A 21634-nucleotide genomic window follows, 5' to 3' on the forward strand; every position below is an offset into this window, starting at 1 on the left:
CTACTCAGCAGTGTGCTTCTATTTTAAGATTATCTCCCACTCCTCCAAAATCCACCCACCCTCGCTCCTGAGGTCCTGTGGTGCGCACAAGGGAAACTCCCTCGCCCCAGGCACACCTGAGAGGAAGGCCAGGAGGGCAGCGCAGGGTCTGAGCCGCCCAGCTGGACTCAGGGGGGCAAAGGGAAGTTTCGGCGGAGGAGGGGGCATTAAATGGCCTCTTTGTGGAGAGGAATTGTGGGCCGTCACTCAGGATTAATTTAAGCAGCAACAGCAAACACACACCAAAAAGCAACGTCTGGCCGCCAGCACCCACCCCCGCGATTGTGTTTTGGGGGGGGGGGGGAGCGCGGCAGGATTCATTGGTGTGGCCCGGCCTTTAAGAACGTGGGGCGTCCACAGTGGGAAGGGGGAAGGCTGCTGCCGCCTGGCCCCACGTCCCTACTTGGCGAAGTGGGTTTGCAGGTTTGGGACGAAGCCGAGTGGGGGGGTGGCAAAATCCAAGTAGAAACGTGGAGAAGAAATGGGGGGGGGGAGGTTCTATATAAATTATATTTAAAGGTACAAATTTCCAATATAAATATATCACATGCAGGGGCGCCACTGGGTAGCAGTTCTGGGCGCTCACCTTCGCCCCAGGGACATTTGGGGAGGCGGGTGTTCTAAGAGAAATCCGGCTGGCGGCTGGCGGTGGGAATCAGGCCTCCGCTTCCCGGTCTCCTCCCCCAACAACCTGAATGCTGCTTTGGAGCCAGGTGCCCAGGGCGGCCTGGCAGGTGTGCGGCTCACGTGAAACACACGCGTGTGCAGCCTGGGGAGGTGAGTACCTGCGTGGGCCTGGAGCCACATGTGTGGGCACCAGCAGCTCCCCTAGGCTCACTGACCCACCTTGGCCCAGCACACCCATGGCGGCACAGGGCAGTGCCTGTGCTCGCTTGGAGCCAGGTCCCGGCACAAGCAGGAGAATGCGTGGTGTGTGTGTGTGTGTGTGTGTGTGTGTGTGTGTGTGTGTGTTGGGGGGACCCCATCTGATGTCGGGCAAGGGGCATGTTTATGGCCATGTGTGCTCCTGGCAATGTCACTGGGGTGCCAGGCCTGCGTGTGCATATTAACTGGTGGTGCCTGGGATCCCCATGGGGGGAGTGCCAGGCAAGGGTGTGCTTGAGACCCATCTGAGCCTCTGTGCGGGACTGTGCTTGGGTGTGCGCACGAGAGCCCGCCCGAGTGCCCTGCTGGGTGGTCAGACATGGGTATGCGGGTGCCAGGGCGCACCGTCGGGATGCTGTGCAAGGGCGTGCACATGTGCTTTCAAGCCCCCTAGGAGTGGCCACGTGTGCTGGGGCCACCGTTGAGGCCAGCAGAGCCTGAGCAGGCCAGGGGGCAGGGCCAGCTGCCCGGCCAGCCTCGGCGGGAAGTCATTGGAGGCGTGTTGGTTTTGGCCAGGGCAGCTCTAATGGGGGAAGCCCCGGGAGCCGCAGGGGTGGAACAAAGAAGGGGAAAGTGAGGGAAGGCGGGCAGCCGAGGGGGAGGAGGAATCGCCCTGGAATGCGGAGGGCCTTGGGGAGTCTCTGGGCCCTGGCTAGGGCTGAGGGACTTCACTGGTGCCTACAGCTGCCAATTACCCGCTCCCCGCCCCCTCCCCGTGGACAGAGACCCTGGCCCCAGTCAAAGGCTCCTACACACGGAATCCTGCCACCACGGGCCCACAAGGAGCCAAATAGCACTTGGGGTGGAGAGCATGGCTCAAATTTCCTCAGCAGAGGGCAGACAGTTTGAGGCCCCTTCCCCTGTTTCTTGGCTGGACTGCTCAGAACCTCAGTTCTGCCCATCCAGGGAATGGGAAGGGAATTCCCACGGGGAGGGCCAGGAAGGTGAGTACTGGCTGAATAGGAGTGAGTTGAAAGGCAGGGTGACCTGTTTAAGCCTTGCTTGCCCCTGGGGGCCTGACTAATTCCTCCCCCACCCCCATTTCTAGCGCCATGACCTTGGCACTTGACCTTGTGGCCTCTGTTTCCTCATCTGTAAAACAGGTTACTCATAGCCGCCTCAGGTTGAGAGGGTTACAGGAGGTCACGTGCATCCACGCGCTCGCGCGCGCGCGCGCACACACACACACACACACACTCCGCCTGCTGCCCAGGCATAATTGCTCTGGAGTTGGTAGCTGTTATTTTTATTGTGAGGAGTCTATGGCTGTGACAAGCTGTGACGCTTGGTGTGATGGCGGGAGGCTGGCTGTGCGTGCGACTGTGCCGCTGTGTGTGTGTGCGTGTGTGTGACAGGTTGTGTGTGAGACTGTGCGTGGACGACAGATTGTGCCGGTGTGCGGCAGTGCCTGTGACAGGCTGTCACTGCGCGACAGACTGCGGGTGGCGGGGTGTTGCGGGTACCGACTGTGAGTGGAGATGAGGCAGTGTGTAGGGCTGGGACTGGGGGACTCCCGAAAACCTACCTCAGTGAGGGTCTGGCTGACAGTGAGAGAGGGAGGCTCTCAGGGACCACAGAGAGTCAGTCCAGTGTCTTCTCGGGCCTTGGCTTTTCTGTTGTGTCCAGTGGACTCCACTTTGCTTGTGAGCCTCGGTAGGTGACGGGTCAGAGGGACCCTACGATAAAGCCTCCCCTTTACCCGCTGTGGTCAACTCAGGTGCCCACCGCTCCCCCCCCCCCCAGCTTCTTGCTTGGGTTCAGAGGATCCCGGGAGGGCCATCGGGGATCTCAGGGTGCGCAGGACCCCCCGGTCAGGCTGGCTTCAGTGAGGGACACAGGCCCCAAGCCTGTTTCCCACACTTTCCCTGAGCTCCAGGCCTGGGCAGGGCTGGTGGAGACCAAGAGAAGGAGGGATTTGGGGAAAGCTCAAGAAAAACCAGGGGAGAAATGGAGGGAAAAGGTGAGAAGACCAGACACTTCTTCCCTGGGACCTGGAGAACCCGGGGCTGCTTGAGGTTGGGGCCTCCAGTCGCGGTGGGCACGGGTTTTGGGGGGTGGTCGGGGCTGCCAAAAATGCCCGCTAACACTTAAAAACGCTGCTTGTACTCTAGGCTCGTATCAGACCCTGATTTTAGGGACTCGCTCCTTATATCAACCCTGCCGGAGGGACGAGAAAACCCCAGGCCCTCTCCTGATCAGCGTGGGATTCCCCTTCTCACACCACCCCGGCCCACCTCTTCCCTCTACAGCTGGGGAAACTGAGGCCGAGAGAGGGGAAGGGACTTGTCTGAGCACCAGCTCGTGCCCAGGAGACCTGAGAATACAGGACTTCAGGTTTCGAGAAACCTCACCGGCTGGAAAACTCCCAGGCCCTGTGGGCTGGGGGCAGCACCCTGTGAACCCCGCCCCCTTCTCGGTGTGTCAGGATGTGTATATTTTGTGTGCTATATGGGCTGTGGTCCACGGCTGTCATGCGTGTGGTGTGCAAGACACTGCATGATGGATGCGTCCCTCTGTCGGTGCGGGCCTCTGTGCGTCTGTGTGTCCATTCAGGGCCAGCCCCTGCCACAGAGGGGGGAGAGACATCGAAGCACCCCCCCGCCCCCGAAAGCGTGTCTTTGATACTTGGAGCCTCGGCAGCGAAAAACAAGTTTCCACAGGGCCGCCTTGGGCTGAGGCCAGGCCGTCCTCAAATAACATTTGAAGTTACTTAGCAAACTTTGTTTAGTGCCGAGAGAGGCAGAGAGGCCCGGGCAGCGAGCTTGGGGGGGGGGGGGTAGTAAACCGGTTCCTCCAAAGTCCCTTGCCCCTCTGGGGGCATGAGTGCCCAACACGGGGCTGAGTTCCCCTCCCCAAAGTTCCAGGAGGAGGAGCAGGAATCTTGAAGCCCTGGGGGGACCTGGGGGCGGGGGAGGAAGGATCTGGGCACCCCACAGATAAAGCCTTGCCTCTGCCAGTCCAGGCCCTGGACATTGGCAAGAAGGCCCACCCTGGTCTCCTGGTGGCCCGGAGGCTGACTCTGGGTCCCTGGGTCTGGTTAGAAATGGGAGGGTCTACGCTTTCTGTGCTGCCCCCTTTCTGCAGCCCAGCTCTGCCAGCCTTGAGGCAGGTTGTACGCGCTGGCTCGGAGCACGCGTCCCCCTCCAGACAGACAGACAGACACACACACACACACACACACACACACATGCACCCAGAAAGCCCCTGGTGCCCACGCGCCTGGCCCTCCCAAACTCTCATTTCCAGGGTCCCAGCCCCAGGCAGCAGAGAAGGCCTGAGAGCCAGCGATGGCGATGGCGGGCGTGGAAGTGAGGTTGGTGCCTAGGGGAGGGGGAGGGGGAGGAGATGCCAAAAATGGTGAGCCATTACAGGCAAGCAGGCGAGCAAGGGAGGAAGCGAGCAGGGATGATGGAAGCCAGCCGGGCATCCTCGCCGAGCTCTGGGCTGCAAAGGGGCGGCGAGAAAGGCAGCCCGGGGCCTTTCCAGGCAGCAGGCATGGGGGCACAAGCCCCAGGTGGCACGGGACAGGCAGGGGGCCGGGAGGCGCCCAACGCTCCCCCACCCCCACCCCAAGCTTTGAAATGGAGACTGGCAGCAGCAGCCGCTGGGCTCTGCCCGGGCGTGGGGTGGGGGTGGCGGGCAGGCAGGGCGCCAAACTGAACGCCACCAGGCTGGGCACGGTGGTTGCCGGCCGGCGGCGCCGACCCCACCGGCCCCGGCCTGGGACCCGTCACATCTAGAGCTTTGGGGTTGGAGGAAGGCGGGGGCCCAGCGGGGATCAGAGGTCCGGCAGACAAAGCCAGGTCCCCTCGAGCCGTGGGCAGGTCCCCAAGACCCTACAAAGATGGCGCGGCCTGGCATGGCCAAGGTGACGGGCTGGGGTAAAAATAAACTGGGCCCGCCCCGGGGGAGCTAAATCGAGGGGCCCAGGTGGAAGTGCCACTCCGGGCCACCAGCTGCCCCCGCCCCACCCCCAGCTCAGAGCAGCAGGGTCGAGAACACCGGGTGCCCGTCGACGCCCGGTTTCTACACAGGAGCAACCCCGGCCATCTTGTCTCCTGGTCTTGGGGGGGCAGCCTACGGTGTAGCCACAAGCACGGGGAACGGGTGATCTCGGGCCACACCAACGACAGGCCGCGCGTTTGGGGCAGACGGTGGGGGCACCCGTGCTAAGCCACATATCCTTGACCTCCAGGCTGTCCCCTCTGAGAGGGAAAAGGGCCTGGGAGGCCACACTTGAGCTGTGGCAGAGCTGCGTGGGGTTGAAAGTCAGCACCGTGCCGCGGGGCCTCCCAGATCACCTCTGCTAAAACCACGGCTGCCCAGCGCTTCCGTGGGCCCTACCTGTGCCTTCCCTCTTAGCACCTGTCACTGTCTCAAGTACCGGGCACTCCCTTGTTTATCAGGTTCACTGTCTGCCCTCCCACTGGGGCCGGCGCCTCTGCTGATTTTGCTCCCTGCGGAGCCCCCAGGGTCTAGAACAGGGCCTTGGTAAATATTTGTTGAAGGAATGCATAGGCCCCCAGCTGCACCCCCAGCACTCAGGCTCCAGCAGGGTGCCCAGCGAGGTGTGGGAGAAGGCATCGTGCCCATTGTCAGGGTACCGAAGGCGAGCCTGGCCAGTGGTGGTGCAGGGGGGTGAGGCAACCAGCCACTGTCACTCAGAGCCCCGAATGGAGGAAGATCTGAGGGTCAGAGTGGTAAGGAGGCTTCAAGGGCTGACAGCTGGGGCAAGCTTCCAATGGGAGTGTGGAGGTGTACGGGCCAACTCTGAAATTTTGGTAAAGGCCAGAGAATAAGCTGCCGAACGATTCTGTTCCATCAGTGGGACTTAGGGTGGCGGCCACCAGAGAAGAGGCGCAGGCTCTGCCACCTCCTAGCCCTTGACCCTGACGCTGGATAGGTCTCTCGGCTTCTCATCTATAAAATCAAGCACTTATTTCGCATCAAGCACTATGTTAAAGCACGTTCTACAAGCCAACTCCTCTGATCCTTACCATAACCTGTGAGAGGAAACTAGAGGCCCAGAGAGGTTGAGCGACTCGTCCAAGGTCACACAGCTAGTGAAGAGCAGAACCGGGATTCAAACCCAGGAAACTGGCTCCGAGTCCCCACTCTCCTAATAATGACTAAATGTCCCAAATGCCTGCCTTATTAGCACCCACATGGGCACAGCTAACCCCTGCCACCCCTGCCTCACGTGGAAGGATTCCACGGGGACAAGCTGGGAAGACACTCAGCACAGGGCACAACATAATAAGCACACACACGGCACACTTTAGCCAATCACTATGGCTTTTAGGACATGTCATTAGAATTCTAGAAAATGCTCTCTCCCTGCACAATTCTGCCAGCCATCTTTCTTGTCTCTTTCTGCGGAGTCAGAAATGAAGAGTCCATGGCCAGAGGAGTAACGAGACAGCCCCACGGAGGACAAGAGTTTCAGAAATTAGCCTCGCCTCCATCCTGGACTGTCTCGATGGCTTCCAGAAGCGGGACGGTCAGAGCAGGGCCGCGAGGCCGGAGGGCTGGGGGTGCCCCGGGGCAGGGTAGGCATATGGCTCCCCAAGCTTCTTCCTCAGGCTGCGACAAACCGGCCCAAGGGATTCAGAGTCCCAAATTCCACCAGGAGAGGTCAGGGTGGTTGAATCTGCCGCTCAAAGACAGCCAGAGGGCAGGCAGGCAGAGGGGAGGTCCGAGGAGGCCAGGTGTCATCTCTCAGACACCATTTCCAAGCAGGGCCAGGTGTAAGCCAGGTGTGAATGTCTGTGTGGGCGTGACGCTCAGCCACATGGACCCGGGCAATTCGGGACTGTGTACCGCCAGACCGTTTGTGCCCGGGCTTATGTACAGGGGGTGTTGCATCTGCAACAACCTCTGGGTCCTGATGAGCAAGACTGTGTGTGCGGCTGTGCGTGTGTGTGCGTGTGTGTCGTGGGTGTGAGTTGTGTCCACGTGTGTTACTGACAATACGAGGGCTGGGTGTCTCCATTTCGGCGCTGGTGACATCGGGGGCTGGATCGGTGCTTGTGGTGGGGGCGTCCTGGGCGCTGCGGGGTGTTGGGCGGCATCTCTGGCCTCCCCCCACCGGCAGCAGACGCCCCTCCGAGTGCGATGACCAAATGTATTCCTAGACGTTGCCAAGTGTGTGCGTGTGCGTCACGGCATGTCTGAGGGTGTGTTGCTGTGTGCAACACACTGTGCACGTGCACGCTGAGTGCATGTGCTCCTGTGTGTCTGGGGCGGGGGGGGGGGGGAGGGGGTGCGGGGATCAGGGCTCTCGCGTGCGTTTCTGGGTGCCTGGCACGTGCACGTGCCTCTCGCCGAGTGTCTGTGGGTCCGTGAGACGCTCCACACCCCTGTGTGTTTGCCAACAAGCAGCGCGTGTGTCTGCGCCGTGTGCCGTGTGGCGCGTCTCCGTGTGACCGTGCGCGGCCGCGGGTCTGCGCCCAAGCGCACGTCCCTGCGTGCGACGCCCACGCCAACGTGTTCGGGTGTGGTGGGCGTCTCTAGGCGTTGGCGTGCTGAAGGCAAGTCCCTTTGTGTGGGGACGCCGGTGTCTGTGCGCTCCCGATTTCAGGGAAGGTGTGCTGTGCCTGTGTGTGACGGCGTGATCCTTTGTGCCCGCGTGTGCCGGTGACGGGGTGCGACTTTGTGTGAGATGGGCCCAGGATAAGCCGCCCGAGACGATTTTACGGGAGCCAATATTTCGATGGGATCTCCCGGATGATCTGCCCCCCCCACCCCCAGGTCCCAACTGCCCCCGGGGCTGAAAGCCACCTCCTCAGGTCAAGGGGGTGGGGTGGGCCTCTGAGCTGCCCCCTCCTCCGGCTGGGCTCCCGCAGATTCAGGTGGGGACAGACCCCCGCCCTTGCCCGATCCGTGCCAGGAAGACTGGCACCGAGCTTTCGGCCAAGGGGGCAGGGTCCTCAGCAGCGGTGGTGGCACGGCCCCCTGCCCGCTGCTGGCCACCACCCCCCAGCTTCCCCTCAGGGTGGGGCCCCAGTAGGGGGAAAGCTCCCCAGAGCAACCCTGGCTTCCGATTGGCTACGGATCGCCGCAGTGCCCGCCACCCGCCTCCCCCTCCCCGGCTGGCGCAGCCACATCGGTAGTGGTGGCAAACGCAGCTCAGAGTTCTGGGCACAGCTGCGCCTCACAGAGGCCTGCCAGCCCCACCAGAAGCCAGACACCCCAGCTCCATGCCCCCGACCCCTCCCCACCTGCCCGCCCGGCCAGCCAGGCAGCACGGTCACCCTGGCGGCCGCCCCCCTCAGGCTGCCAGGCCCTGTCCACCCAGCCCCCTCACCCATCAGGCCTGTGCCCCCTTGGCTCAGCCCACTTGGGGGGCCCAGGCCCCTACACACGGCCACTCCCGCTCTCAGAGGGGCTCCTCAGGAGGGGGGAGGCAGCGAGGAGGGGGGGTTAGGGAAGGGGGGAGCTAGCCCTTCTTTTAGTGAACGCGCCCAGAGCTGGAGCCAAAAATCGAGGAGGAGAGATATTCAGACAGAGCCAAGACGCGTTTGGCAGGAGGAGAGAGAGAGGGAGAGAGGGAGCGGGAGGAGGGGAGGAGAGAGGGAGGAAAGACAGAGAGAGAGAGAAAGAGAGAGAGAGAGAAAGAAGGGGGGGCCCTCAGTTTCCAAATCTGAGCTCTCAGAGCCTCTGAGGGACAGCGGGAGGCACAGGAGGTGTGGGACTCAGGGCAGGCTTGACTGTGGGGGCAGTGGGGGCGGAGGGCTCAGCCCACAGAGACAGCCGGACACCCCAGCTGGCCAGGCCAGGACGGACACAGGCAGAAGCCAAGATCAATGCGCACCCGGCAGACAGAGGGAGGCCTGTGGGCGGCCCAAACACACACCCGCACCTCGCCACACAACGGGCTTCTGTCCATGCCGGGCCAGGGGCACGGGCGGGGCCCACAGCAGGGCCACCACGACTGCCCGACCTCATGGGAAGCCGTGGAGAGGCCGGCCCGCTCCCAGCCGCTAGCCTGGCCGCCATAGTGGGCATTTCGCACACTGCCAAAAAGCCAAGGGAGGCCAGGGAGAGGGGCCCTTGTGGTGAGATGCACATTGGTGGTCAGAGGGACGAGCCCAGCACGCAAAATGCCACGGGGGAGGTGACACCTGGAGACCCAGGCACGGACACGGTTGCTGACACAGGTCGACACGCAGAGTAAGGCGCACGGATACGACCTGTGCCACACATCCAGAGGATACATTGGGTTGCACAGGGACATGCCATGCCACCGCAGCACTGCGACACAAAGACGACATCAGACACCCAATGGGCACACACCCTCAACCTCACTGCTGCCAGAATACACAGAGATAGAGCTTCGGATGACCCCCGGAGACACAGGCAGGCAGCACCCAACGATGCACACCTGGAGACTCGGGGACACTTGCAAAGGGACCCGTGTAGACATTCGCGGCCACATGGCCGTCTGCAGCAAAATGGTGGCTCTGAAGCCCAACACGCCAGTGACCACATGTGGATCAGGGAGAACCCAGTTGGCCATTCACAGCCCTCCCCCTGGCTCCTGCGCCTCCATATCTGGGGCTTTGTGGACAGGAAAATGAACACACACCCTTCTTTCCCCCACCCCAGCTTGGGGAGACGGGAGCCCCGTCCTCAGCACTTTGTTGGAGGAAAACGCAGGTGTCCGTGCCTCCTCTACCTCTCTTGGTCCAGCTGGAGGAAAGCGAGGGACCCCAGATTTGTGCTTCGAGAGCAGAAAAACAAGGACCAAGCCGATGGGAAAGACCAGGCTCCCAGCAGGTTGAACATGGAAGGCAGCAGTCAGACATTCACTACCAGGGGAATTTCACCAGCAGGCACAGCTGTGTGCCCACCCCCTGCACACACCCGCAATGACTGCCTGACCCTGCCAAGTGCCCACATAGGACCCCCCCACATGCATCCTATCCCCATGGTGGGCCCAGGTGACACCATTCGGGTGCAAATGCAGAAACGACTCTGGAGCCACGCAGACATCCCTAAGCCATCATCGGGACCCACCCCCAACCCCAGGCTCTTCGCCCCACTCACATTTGGACACTCGTGTACACACACATTCCTGCACACTCCAGAACAAGACCTCAGAGCCCAGCCCCAAAGTGAGCCTGGTTGAGGTCAAGGTCAAGATTAGGGAAAGGGTCAAGGCAGCCAGTGGTCCCCAAAAAGGTATCTGGTCCCCACAGGGCAGTCAGCGCGTGGCTTGTCTCTCCCCTGCCACCCCCTGCCCACGCCCCATCATCTCTGCTGCCCTCTGCCTGGCTGATAGGACCCCACCCCAGGGAAAGGAGCTGGGCCATGAGCCGGCTTCCCTCCTCCCAAACTCTTCTCTTGCTTCCTCCTCCAGGCAGTCCACTTGGACTCCTATGGTTGGGAGGCACTCACTCCACTCTGCCTTCCACCCGCCCCAAGCAGTTTTCCCTCAGTCAGGAAGGCCTACGGGTGATTTAACGACGACAACCAAAATGACAACAAGTCATTCCATTTCTCGAGCACATGCTACGTACCAGGCACTGTGCTAAGCCTAACCACAGCCTGAGAGATACCCATTTTGCAGACCAGGGAGATCGTGTGGTTCAAGTCACAGGATTAGAAGATGCAGAGGCAGAGCTCAAACCCTGTGCTGTCTTATAAAAAAAAAGCCCAATTCTTGATCTCTGCACCCACAGCCCCCATCTGGGAGCCCTTGAGGCCACACAAGACATTCCTGGCTCGGCCAGGACCCCTGGCTCCAGCAGCCGGCAAGAAGGGAGCATCCAGCCCCCCAGATTAACCCAGCATGCCCCTCGGCTCCAAGCTTGGCCTGGTCCAGCCTCAAAAAATCTAATGGAGCCTAACATAGCCCCAAGCATGGCCTGCCCCATGCCGGCTCCGGCCTGCGCACACCTCCTATCCCAGAAGTGGGCATGAAGCAGGCAGGGCCGGAGACAGGAAGAAAATGTGCCATAAAAGGGGGGCGCGGCACTGTGCCAGGGGAGCAACAGCATCATGGGGGCAGCAGGGCTGCCACAGTGACCCAAGGAGACAGCTGAGGCAGGGGCTTCAGGGACACCCCAGCCATTCCCCCTTCCCTGGAAGGAGCGTGTGTGTAGCTGCCCAGAAACAGAGGTCCGTGAACATTCTACTGCCCACGTGGCTGTGTGGCAGGAAATGTCAGCAAGCATGCAGGTCTATATATGCACCTAGGTGAGCCAACAGCATTGCGTCTTACATAAAGGTGTGTGTCTGTCCATCCCTCGGTCCTTGAGTCTATCTGTCCTCGAGTCTATGTGGGCGAGAGCGGGGTTGGGGGGGGGACACACACTTGAGTCAGCCTTTCTCGGACTGTCTCTTGGATATGTCTTCATGAGCCTACATCGATATACATGTCCCATCACAAGGCGGGGTGTGTGTGTGTGTGTGTGTGTGTGTGTGTGTGTGCGCGCACGCACGCGCGCGTTGTGGGTGGGAGCGAACACAGGTCCACCATTTCCTGTGTCTGTAAGTGTGTCAGTGTCCATGTGTCTGTCTGGATGATCAGCACGAGCAGGTCATTTATGTCCGCATTTTAGGGGCGACGGTGATGTATGTGTATGTCCACGTTCTGGAGCGTGTCTATTTGCCGGGGAAGGGGGTCCCATCCGTCCATCCCCTACTGTCTGCCGAGGACTCAGGCCTACGGCTGCAGTGGGCTCATGCAGCGCCAGCAAGCGCCCCGCCCAGCCGCCCTGGATTTCGATGCTTTTTCCAGAAGGAGATTTCCCCCCCCCCCCAACCGCCCTTCCCCCTCGCCCACAGTGCCTTTCCCCGCCAGGGCCCCGCTGCTCCAAGCTCGTTCCTGCTCAATCATTTATTGACTTTAAAATCGAAGCCAATTCTGGGTTGAAAAAAAGAAAAGGGGGAGAGGGAGAGAGAGAGAGAGAGAGAGGCCACAGAGACAGAGAGAGTCCGAGACTCATGGGGAGGGGAGAAGCAGAGATGGGGCCAGAACCAAAGTCAGAGACAGAGACAAGGAGAGACAGGGACAGTCAAAGATCTAGAAGGACAGAGGCAGAGAGAGAGAGACAGAAAAGGGGCAGAGCAAGCCAGATATAGAGACAGAGACAGAGAAAAAGACAGAGAGTGGCAGGGCAAATTATGGAAGCAGAAAGATTTGTAAAAACAGAGACTCTGGATCCAAGAGATGTGACTGTCGGGAGGGGCAGACCAGACCCTGCTGACCAGCTGACAGCAGCCGCCGGCACAGAGCTGAGGGATGCAACCCAGAGACACCATGCCCGCTCTCCTCCCCATCCACCCTGGCACACTCAGGCCTGTGACAGAGCTGAGCCCTTGCTCCCTTCTGGGGTATCATAGAGTCAAGCCCTGGCATGGCCCATGGCCATGGCGTGCCCCAGCCCTTTCCTAGTCTTATCACCGGGGGATCGGCTGGCATTTTCTTTCCCAGGGGCCCAAGCCCTAGCCAGGTCTCCGGGGGCAGGCCAGGGTGCTGGCGGTGTAGCTGGAGGGCAAGGAGACACTCGAGCATGGGGTCTTGATTCCACTAGGCCCCGAACACCGGCACGCAGTCCAGCCAAACACGGCCCCAAAGGCAGCCACAGCTCAGACCCCGCTGGGTGGACGGGGTTGTCATGCGGCCCAAGACAGAGCGGCTGGCCAGTCAGAGGCACAGATGCAGGGGCCGGGGCGGGGGGTGGGGTCTCTCATACTGACACAGTGGCCAGAGTGCCTGCTCACACCTGCATGCACACTGTGATACATACATGTGCGTGTGCACCTCACCAACACTCACGACACCCAGTTGCGAAACAGGAAAACCCGCTTTCCGGGCCACACACATGTCCATACCACGCAGGCCTGCCCACCGCCACCCAGAGGAGCCACAGGCAGACCCCAAGACTGACACACACATGCACACTCGCATCTGTGGATACGGGAGTATGGTGTGGCCACAGCTGACACGCAGCCCCTGACATGCTCTCTTGCCCCCTCGCCGCACATCACCACCTGGTAGCAGCCATATTCACTTGGACTCCCACTCCCATCTGTGGGCACGCTTGGCAGAAGGCTGGCAAGGCTCAGGCTGGGCAGAGGAGACAATTAGGACCCCGGGCCCAGCCTAAAGATTCCCCTCACACACGCAGGCCTTGCTGGCAGGCAGGGCGAGGCAGCCCCCAGGTGTCCCCTCTTCCGAGTCTGTGTTGCCAGCAGCGGCCTGGCCCGGCAGGCAGCGCTACCAGGGCCACTGCGGGACTCTGGACAGTTCTTGTGCCCTCTCGGAGCCTGGGGCCACCGCCCAGGGAAGGCGGAGTGGCAGGGCAGGCATCCCCCACGCTTTTGCCTCCGCGGAGCGCTGCGCAGGGAACTTCGCTGGAGGCGGGACGCGCTCTGCTCTCGCAGCGCGCCAAGGTCGGCTCTGTAGTGCCCGCGGCTGACCCGACGGCGTGGCCGCAGCACCGTCGGCCGCATCCACGGTTGCCTCCCGCCCCTCCCGCCTCTGGGCGGCAGGACAGGATTCCCCCACCCCGGCCCGCCTGGTCCACCGCGCCGCAGCCGGGGTAGCTGGGGCCGGAAAGTTTGCGCCGAGGAAAGTTTGGGGCGGTGGGGGGGCCGCGGCTGCGACGTCCAGGGTCGGCCGAGAGGCGCGGCCCCGGCTGGCAGCGCGCCCGTCCCTCCCTCCCCTCCCCTAACCCTCCGAAATTTGGGAGCCCCGCCATTTTCTTAGCCCCGCTCCCATGTGAGGCCTGAACAAAGACTTTGGGGCGACGCCCGGGCCGCTCGGCCGGCCCCGGGCACCCCGGCTGCACGCAGGGGCCGCCGCCACGCATGCCGGCCGCTGCCACCCTCGGGAAAAGCTGCGCCCGCCCCAGAGAGCGCCGCGGGACCCAGTCCCCGCTCTGCGCCCTCGGGACCACCCCCCTGCCACTCTGTCACCCCCGCAACCACTGCCAGTGGCCACGCTGCCCGGGTGCACAGCACAGTCGCCCACAGGTCGGCGGGAGTCCACCGCACCCCAGTCGAGCGCGCGCGCGCGCACACACACACACACACACACACACACACACACACACACGCACTCCCGCTCCGCGCTCCAGGGGCAGCGCCACGCACGCAGCCGGCCACCCCCAGAGCCCCCAACAGGAGTCCGCCCGGTGGCCAGGGTCGCACGCGCACCGTGACGCCCGCAGGCGTGCCGGGACTGCCCACAGCACGGCTTGCACCCCTCGGCCGCCCGCAGGCTCACTCCCCCCCCCCACCCCGGCCGCCGCGCGCCCCCTCCGGCCGCCCGCCCGCCCGCCCGCCGGCCTCCTGCGCCCGCTCCCCTCCCCGGTCGCCCAGGGGCGGCGGCCGGTACCTGGGTGAGGCAGTACGGGGAGTACATAGCTGGGCGCCCGGGCGGGAGCGCGGCGGCCGGCCGCGGCGAGGGGAGGCCCGGCAGGCGGCGGCCGCGCTCGGGCTCCGGCTCCGGCTCGGCTCCTCCGGCCTCCGCCGCGCTGCGCCCGCCCGGCCCGCGGCCCCGCGCTCGCCGCTCGCAGGCTCGGCCCCGCCGGCTCCGGGGCCGCCGCCGCCGCCGCCGCCGCCGCCGCCGCCGCGCTCGCCGCTGCCTCTCGCGTCCGCTGCTGCCGCCGCCGCTGCGCGTCTACTCCATGCCGCCGCCGCTCGGCCGGTCACCCTCGCCCGCCGCCGCCGCCAACGCCGCCGCCGCCGCCGCGCTGTGAAAGTGAAAGTTTAGACAAAGTTTGGAAGCGGCGCACTCCGGGGAGAGGGAGCGGGCGGGCGGCGCGGGCGGGAGGAGGGGCGCGGGGAGGGGCGGGCAGGGCGGGGGAGCGGCGGCCGGCGCGCACACACACATACACACACACTCTCACACGCACACACGCACACATGCACACACACGCGCGCGCGGGGGCGCACACCGACACAGCCACCCCGACACGTGCTGGCTCGCGTTCCATCGCAGACACATGCTGACACACAGCAGGGTTCGGACCCCGCCACACATGTCACGTACAGAACGCATTGCCACACGTTCCACGTTCCAACAACCGAGCACACACAGACCCCTACACACACACACACACACACACACACACACACACGGCATGGACACACGCCCCCCGCACACCAGCCCACGACCCACACGCTGACGGGCACCCAGGCCCACCATCACAGGATGATAACCTGCACACCCGCGTTCCAGTTACGAACCACGTTTACACATGCCAGCAAGGGCCTCACATGGACACACACCGATCCGCACGAAGACACACACACCAGCGCATGCTGGCACATACGTATTCACACTGACACACTGACAGGCATCATCACACAACCACACTCTGACGCACTCCAGACACACAGCTCCTATACATAGACACCCAAAGGCACACACAAAGCCACACCAAAACATCTTGGCAGCTGTGGCATTGCAGAGGACACAGCCGGGCACGCAGAATGACACTACTAAAGGGGAAATGTGCTAACACGCTCTCGTGCAAACATGCACCATCAGATACCTGGACACACATGCCTAATGACCCAGGGAAGGAGCACACTGACCCTGATACAAAGACATACAAGGTGTCACTGACACAAAGTGACACTGGCAGTCACAACCACACAGGGACATACATAGCACACACCTGGTGCCCAGATGTCCCCTTGGGTCTTGGGCACACTGACCAGTCGTCCTTCAGAGGATCGCCCAGCCATGAACACGGGTATGACATACATACACCCAGGCCCCTCCCACACCCCACCCTTATGACACTATACAAACACACACACACACACACACACACACACACACGTACTTGGATCTGATCATGGACATACACAGATCTAGCAAGTGCCATAGAGCCCAACCTGCAGGGACAGAAATGGGTATAGACATGTGTCACCCCCCCACCATGAGACCAGTCTCTCATGCAGGCCGCTGACCCCTCCTTTCCAGAGCAGAAAGGAATGGAGGCGGAAGTTGGTGCTGAGGACCCTAGTGTGGGGGCAGGGGGAGCCCTTAGGTGACCCCCAAGGTGGGCGGGGAGGCGGTGCCTGCAGCCCCTGGGCAGCTCCTGCTGAGACAAAGCTCTCTCCTGCTGCCAGGTGCAGCCAACACCTTCTTGCCCTCCTGGGCCAAGAAGCTGTGGCAATTCTAAGCCATGCATTGTCTGCTGGAGGGGTGTTGGTGCCCAGGTGTGTGTGTGTGTGTGTGTCTGTGTATGTTTGTGCAGGGCTGGCTGTGTGGGGGCTACCATGGCTGTGCCCATTGGGTCCCAGAAAGCAGGCGCAAGAGTGTGCATGTGAGAGAGAGAGAGAGAGCGAGCGAGCACACCTGAGGGGGTGTACTTCTGGTCGCATTACATCATTGAGGCAGGGTAACTAGACTTGTGTCCTCAGGTCTGGATGTTCTCTGGGGGAAAAGAGACACAGGTCAGTGAACGTCCAGGAGTCTCTCTGTGTGGCCCTGTGTTACGTAGTGGTGGGTCTCTCGGTGGCGGGGGGGGGGGGCTGGGGGGTGTCTGCGAGCCAGAGAGGGTGCGCGTCTGCCAAACCGTGTGCCAAGCACTGGGGACATCATGGGGAACAAGACAAAAGAGCCTGCCCTCAGAGGGCTGACACTCCAGGGGGAGTTAGGTGTAGACGGGGTCTGGGTTTGACACAAAGTACTGGGTGAATAGACACGTGTGTTTCAAGCTGCCCACGGTGTGTATGCCAGCTCTGGGGATCTTTCCGTCAGAAAGTGTCAGTGTGTGTGATGAACTTGTGTGTAACGTGGCAGGGATGTGAGTCAGTGTGTCCCAGAGTATGTGCCACCAAGTGGGCAGGTGGGCGAGGGTCCCAGCGAATCTGTGATCAGGGTCCGTGTGGCGGAAAGTGTTAACGGGCGTTATTAGGTGTGTGCTTCTGTGGGGTGGTCTCTGTGGGTCTGGGGCAGTGATGAGGATCTGCGGGAGTGTGTGTGTGATGTGTCACGGAGGGGGGCTCTGTGCGCCCGAGGGTGTGTCTGGTACGTGTGTCAGTCATTCAGCGCTTTGGGGGCTCCGTCCCTAGAATCCTGAGGGTCCCACATGGCCTCGCCCGCTATGCCGCAGCCACTGCCGGCGCGAGGCCGTGGCAGAGGGAATCGATACGTCCTTAAAAATTCAAGGGCTTCTCGTAAACAGAAACTTTTAACACCGTTTAAAGTTTCAGGGCCATTGCTGCCTGCTCCTCACCGCTGCAGGAGGAATGCAGGGGCGGGGGGGGGGGGGGTCATGAGCAATGGTTTGGAGAGAAGAGGCCGGCTAGATGATGCATGGGGGACCAGGGTGGGGGTGGGGGCTGTGAGGGGCTGAAAGAAGAGACCAGAAAGGGATTTAGAGATCAAGGGGGCCTGGGGCCTTAATGGCTCAGGGAAGAAATTGAGAGGGTTGGGGTGTCTGGGACCTTTAATATAGCTGGAGGCTTGGGGCATCCTGAGAGCCAGGCGGACCCTCCTTGCCCCTCTGCAAATGGCCACAAAGGGCCACGCCCCTCAGAAGCCTACCCCCCAACTTGGGTCCAGTTCTCCCCCCACCCGATGGCCTGTCCTCCCAGACTCATCCACCAGTCCTGACGGACCCCGAGGCTGGGATCTGCCCACTCCCTTGTCACCCTCCTAGTCCTGTATCTGTCCCCAAACACCTAGGCTCTTGACCAGCCTCCCATACCCACTTACACCCACACTCATACCACAATTCCATTTGCACACACACACACACACACAGAGGCACATTATTCATCCTCCATTTACATACACACTCACACCACAATATTCACCCCTCTGCTCATACTTACATGGACACACACACACACACACACACACACACACAGGACATCCATCCTTCCATTTACACACACACAGACAGACACACAAATCCAACATCCAGATACACACACAACACCCCTCTCGCCATTCATAAACACACAATACCCATTCTCCCATTTACACACACTCTCGCGCCACCGTGGGCACCTCCCCACACTCGCTTCCTTCTGCAGTCACAAACGACACCCAGTCGTGTTCACACAAATACTCGCCCCCGTGTTCGTGCACGTCCGCCCTCAGAACTCCCCCCACGCTGAGACCACCTCCCCACCTCCCACGACACCCCCACCCTGTACCCACACCCACCCACACATATGCACGCACACATCCGCTCTGCTCCCCACTCCACAGCTGCCAGCTGGGGGATTTTTGTGAGGCAGAGGAGGGGGGCAGGCTCTACAGGGCACCCGTACCCCCCACCCTCTCCCCCCCAGAGCCCGGGTCTCAGGGCACACCTGGCCTTCGAGAATTCTCGGGGGAGGAGGGCACTGCCAGGGGGCTGGGCACAGCTGGGATGCCGCAGCTGGAATCCCCCACATTCCTCCCCGCCGGGACTGCCCACCTGGCTGCAGCTGGCAGCAGGTGTGTTCTCACAATGCAGGTGTGTGGAGTAACGAGGAGGAGGGAGGATCGGGAACCAGGCCGACGGCATTACCTGGCCAGGGCACTGGGGGTTGGTGGAGGGGAGGGCACTGAAACATCTGGGCTCTGGCGGCCATGCCCTGGGCCACTGAAGGCGGGGCCGGGCACCGCTGGGCTCCGAGACAGCTGGGCAGGCCTCCTGGGGGAGGCGGAAAGACATCTGGCCCACAGGATAAGTGAAAAGCCAGTCTATAGGTGTGGCCAGGGTCAGGGAGAGGGGTGCTCTAGGCCTTCCCGACAGCACTAGGGATCCCCACTCTCCAAGAGGGCCTGACATCTCCCCTGCCCAGCCTGGCAGGCATGGTCTGCGCCCCAAACCTGGGGTTCTAGCTTTGTGCTCGCTGCCCTCACCCCGGGCTGGGAGCCCCTGATGGGTGGGGTCTGAGCCTGAGGTATTACAGGCCTGGCTCCCAAGGCACTCACACTTGGCCAGGCACCCGGGACCACGGCTCTCACGCGAGAGAATCCCAGAGACACACAGGCATACTCAGACGCACAGAGATGCGGACCCTCCCCCTCTGGGGGAGGACATCCAAAACACCATGATCACACACAGACACACAAACACACACATAGCCACACAGAGAATCCTACCAGACCTTCCCAGATCCGTCCACAGAATAACACCAGGAACGCTCCAGTGATCCACAAAGACCCTCACCATCACAGAGACCCCCACAGAGACCGAAACCCACACCAACTTGCAAAGACACACTCAGACATAGGCAGCCATGGTTGTACAGACTCCCAGAGTCAGTCACCCTGAGCCCAGTTACACAAAGTCACGTAGGGCCCCCAAATCCCGTACGGGACAAGCCCATGCGGTCATCCACGCCGATCCTCTCAAAATCATCCATGGAGGTGGCACGCGCAAAGTCACACAAAGGTACAGAGATCACATACATACAGACGCACGGACACCCAGATACACAAGATCACCTGTGATCACAAATGGTCACACACACAGATAGCTGGTCACGCCAACACCCAAACGCACACAAGCACACGCACACACGCACGCACGCACACACTCCTAAGTCACAAATGGGAACATACAGGCCAGCCCACAGCTGCACGCAAGGCCCACAGGCACATATTCCCACGCGCCCCTGGTGGCACAGCCTGGCCGGGGCCGAGGAAAGGTGGGCAGCGAGGCCTCCTGTGGCCAGCACTCATCTGGAGGCAAAGGGAAGGAATTGGGGAAACGTTTCATTTGCAGCCGGCAGGAGACCCACCCCGCCCGCCCTGGAAACCGAGCCCGGGCTCCTGAATGGGGCCTCTGTGTGCTGCCACCGCCCAGCTGACCCAGGGAGTCGGTATGGGGGGGGGGGGGAGTGAGGCTGGCTGCACCGTGTCCCTAGCCAAGCCTCAGGGGCCACCCAGCCACACACCAGGACCCAGGCTGGAGTCCCCCAGACCGGAGGAGCCCTCCCCGCACCCGTCCCCACTGCCTCTGCAGGCCACTCCCCAAACCCAGCCTGCATGCAGAAGACGGATGAGCGAGTGGTTGTATCTCCAGGTGTCCCTGCCTCAGGCCCACGTGCGTCCCCAGCCTGGGCGGCTGCCCGTCTCCCGCCATGAGGCCCCTTGCTCCAACGCGAAGGTATGACAGCAAGGCTGTCTGTGACAGTGTGGCTGAGGATGTGACTGTGTAGTCGTGGGTGACAGTGTAGCCGGGCTCCCTGTCGCAGCCTGGGGATGGGGGTGGGGCAGTCACAGCCCCTTGGCTCGTGTCATCACACACACTTGTCACACACACAGCGTCACTGTCACACCTTCGATCACACAGCCACACACACAGCCACGCTATCTCATCCTCAGTCACACTGTCACACACAACCACACTGTCACACATGCTGTCACACATAGTTATGCTGTCACACCTTCAACCAGCGACACTGTCTGTCACACCCTCAGCCACGCTGTTACACGCAGAGACACCATCACGCCCTCAAATAATTCTGGTCACACGCGCCGTTAGCCACGTGGTCTCGTGCGTCCTCACGGCTAGCCTGACATGCTGACCCTCACCCTGCACCAGTGTCACGCTGACCAGCAGAGGCGCACTGACATACTCGGCCGGGTCCCCCCTGCAGCTGCGGTAGCCACGTGGCCACGCGGAGTCACCACCCCCGCCCCCCCCCCCACGCGGAAGGGAAGCAGAGGATCACTTCATCCCCAGGGTGTGGCGCACAGCTGTCCCTCAATCAGCGCTTGAAGCAAACCAGTCCCTCTGACAACACGACAACATACCCCCCCCGTCATGGTGTCACAGAGCAGACGGCCAGCAGGTAGGGGCCCCTGCAGAGCTGCTCAAAGACCCTCCGGAGACATACACTCAAGGCCTCGCTATTGCAGGTGACGGGCACACATCTCACGTCGCCGCACAACACCCAGAGTCCCCGGACAGAGCTACAAAGAAACGGTGGGTGACAGCCGCCACCACTGTTACAAGAACATCCTGTCATCCAACAGTCTCTCTCCCCGGTGCCTGTCACAACATTGAGACAGCCCCTTAGCTGTCCCACCCGGCAGCCAAGCGTTCTGACATGGCCCCCACGATAGTCACCAGGATACCCCCCCAGCTTCCCAAGTCGTGGAGATGGGCACAGGCCCACCCTGGCACCCCCCCCCCACTCTGCTGCAGCCGGTGTGTGGAAAGCCAGGGGGCTAATGGACTCTCAGCTGTAGGCAGTGGGTGTCAGCCCCCCCCCCAGTTCATGAATATTCATCAGCTGGGGCAGTCCTGAACCCGTGGGGAGTCGGAGGTCCCAAGCAGCTGGGCACCCCCTTCTGTGCCAGGAGGCCCCCAGGTGACGGGGGGGGGGGGGGGCCTCAGCCAAGCCCCGGCAGTCCTCAGAGCTCAGCCCCGGTTCCACACACACACACACACACACACACACACACACACACAAATCTGTGACCCAGACCCCCAGACACACAAGCAACAATCCCACAAACTCAAAACCACACCCAACAACACAGCCATCCAACACACACACACGCACGCACATCATGCAAACACAGGGGTACGCAGTCACACAGCCACAAACACACAGAGACACCATCACCCCCACACTGCATAGACACTATCACACACAGGTGTTTATCACATATAAAACACACACACACATACACACACACATGCAATCACCTCCAAACCACAAGCTCCTTCCCACAAAAACACGCACGTAAGCGTGCAAACATGGACCCACACGTTCATACATG

General features: G+C 61.7%; 1 protein-coding gene across 1 annotated transcript in view; it reads right to left on the bottom strand.

The window, feature by feature from the left end:
* NFIX (nuclear factor I X) overlaps window positions 1–14437 on the bottom strand; it is a 99945-nt gene extending 85508 nt beyond the window's left edge. Inside the window, exon 1 of the mRNA XM_027050461.2 lies at window positions 14273–14437. Within this exon, the coding sequence (XP_026906262.1) occupies window positions 14273–14299 (27 nt within the window). The 5' untranslated portion in view covers window positions 14300–14437. The remainder of the gene's footprint in view (window positions 1–14272) is intronic.
* Window positions 14438–21634: the final 7197 nt, after the last annotated feature.

Source organism: Acinonyx jubatus, chromosome A2 (assembly GCF_027475565.1).
Source record: "Acinonyx jubatus isolate Ajub_Pintada_27869175 chromosome A2, VMU_Ajub_asm_v1.0, whole genome shotgun sequence".
NCBI classification, from domain to species: domain Eukaryota; kingdom Metazoa; phylum Chordata; class Mammalia; order Carnivora; family Felidae; genus Acinonyx; species Acinonyx jubatus.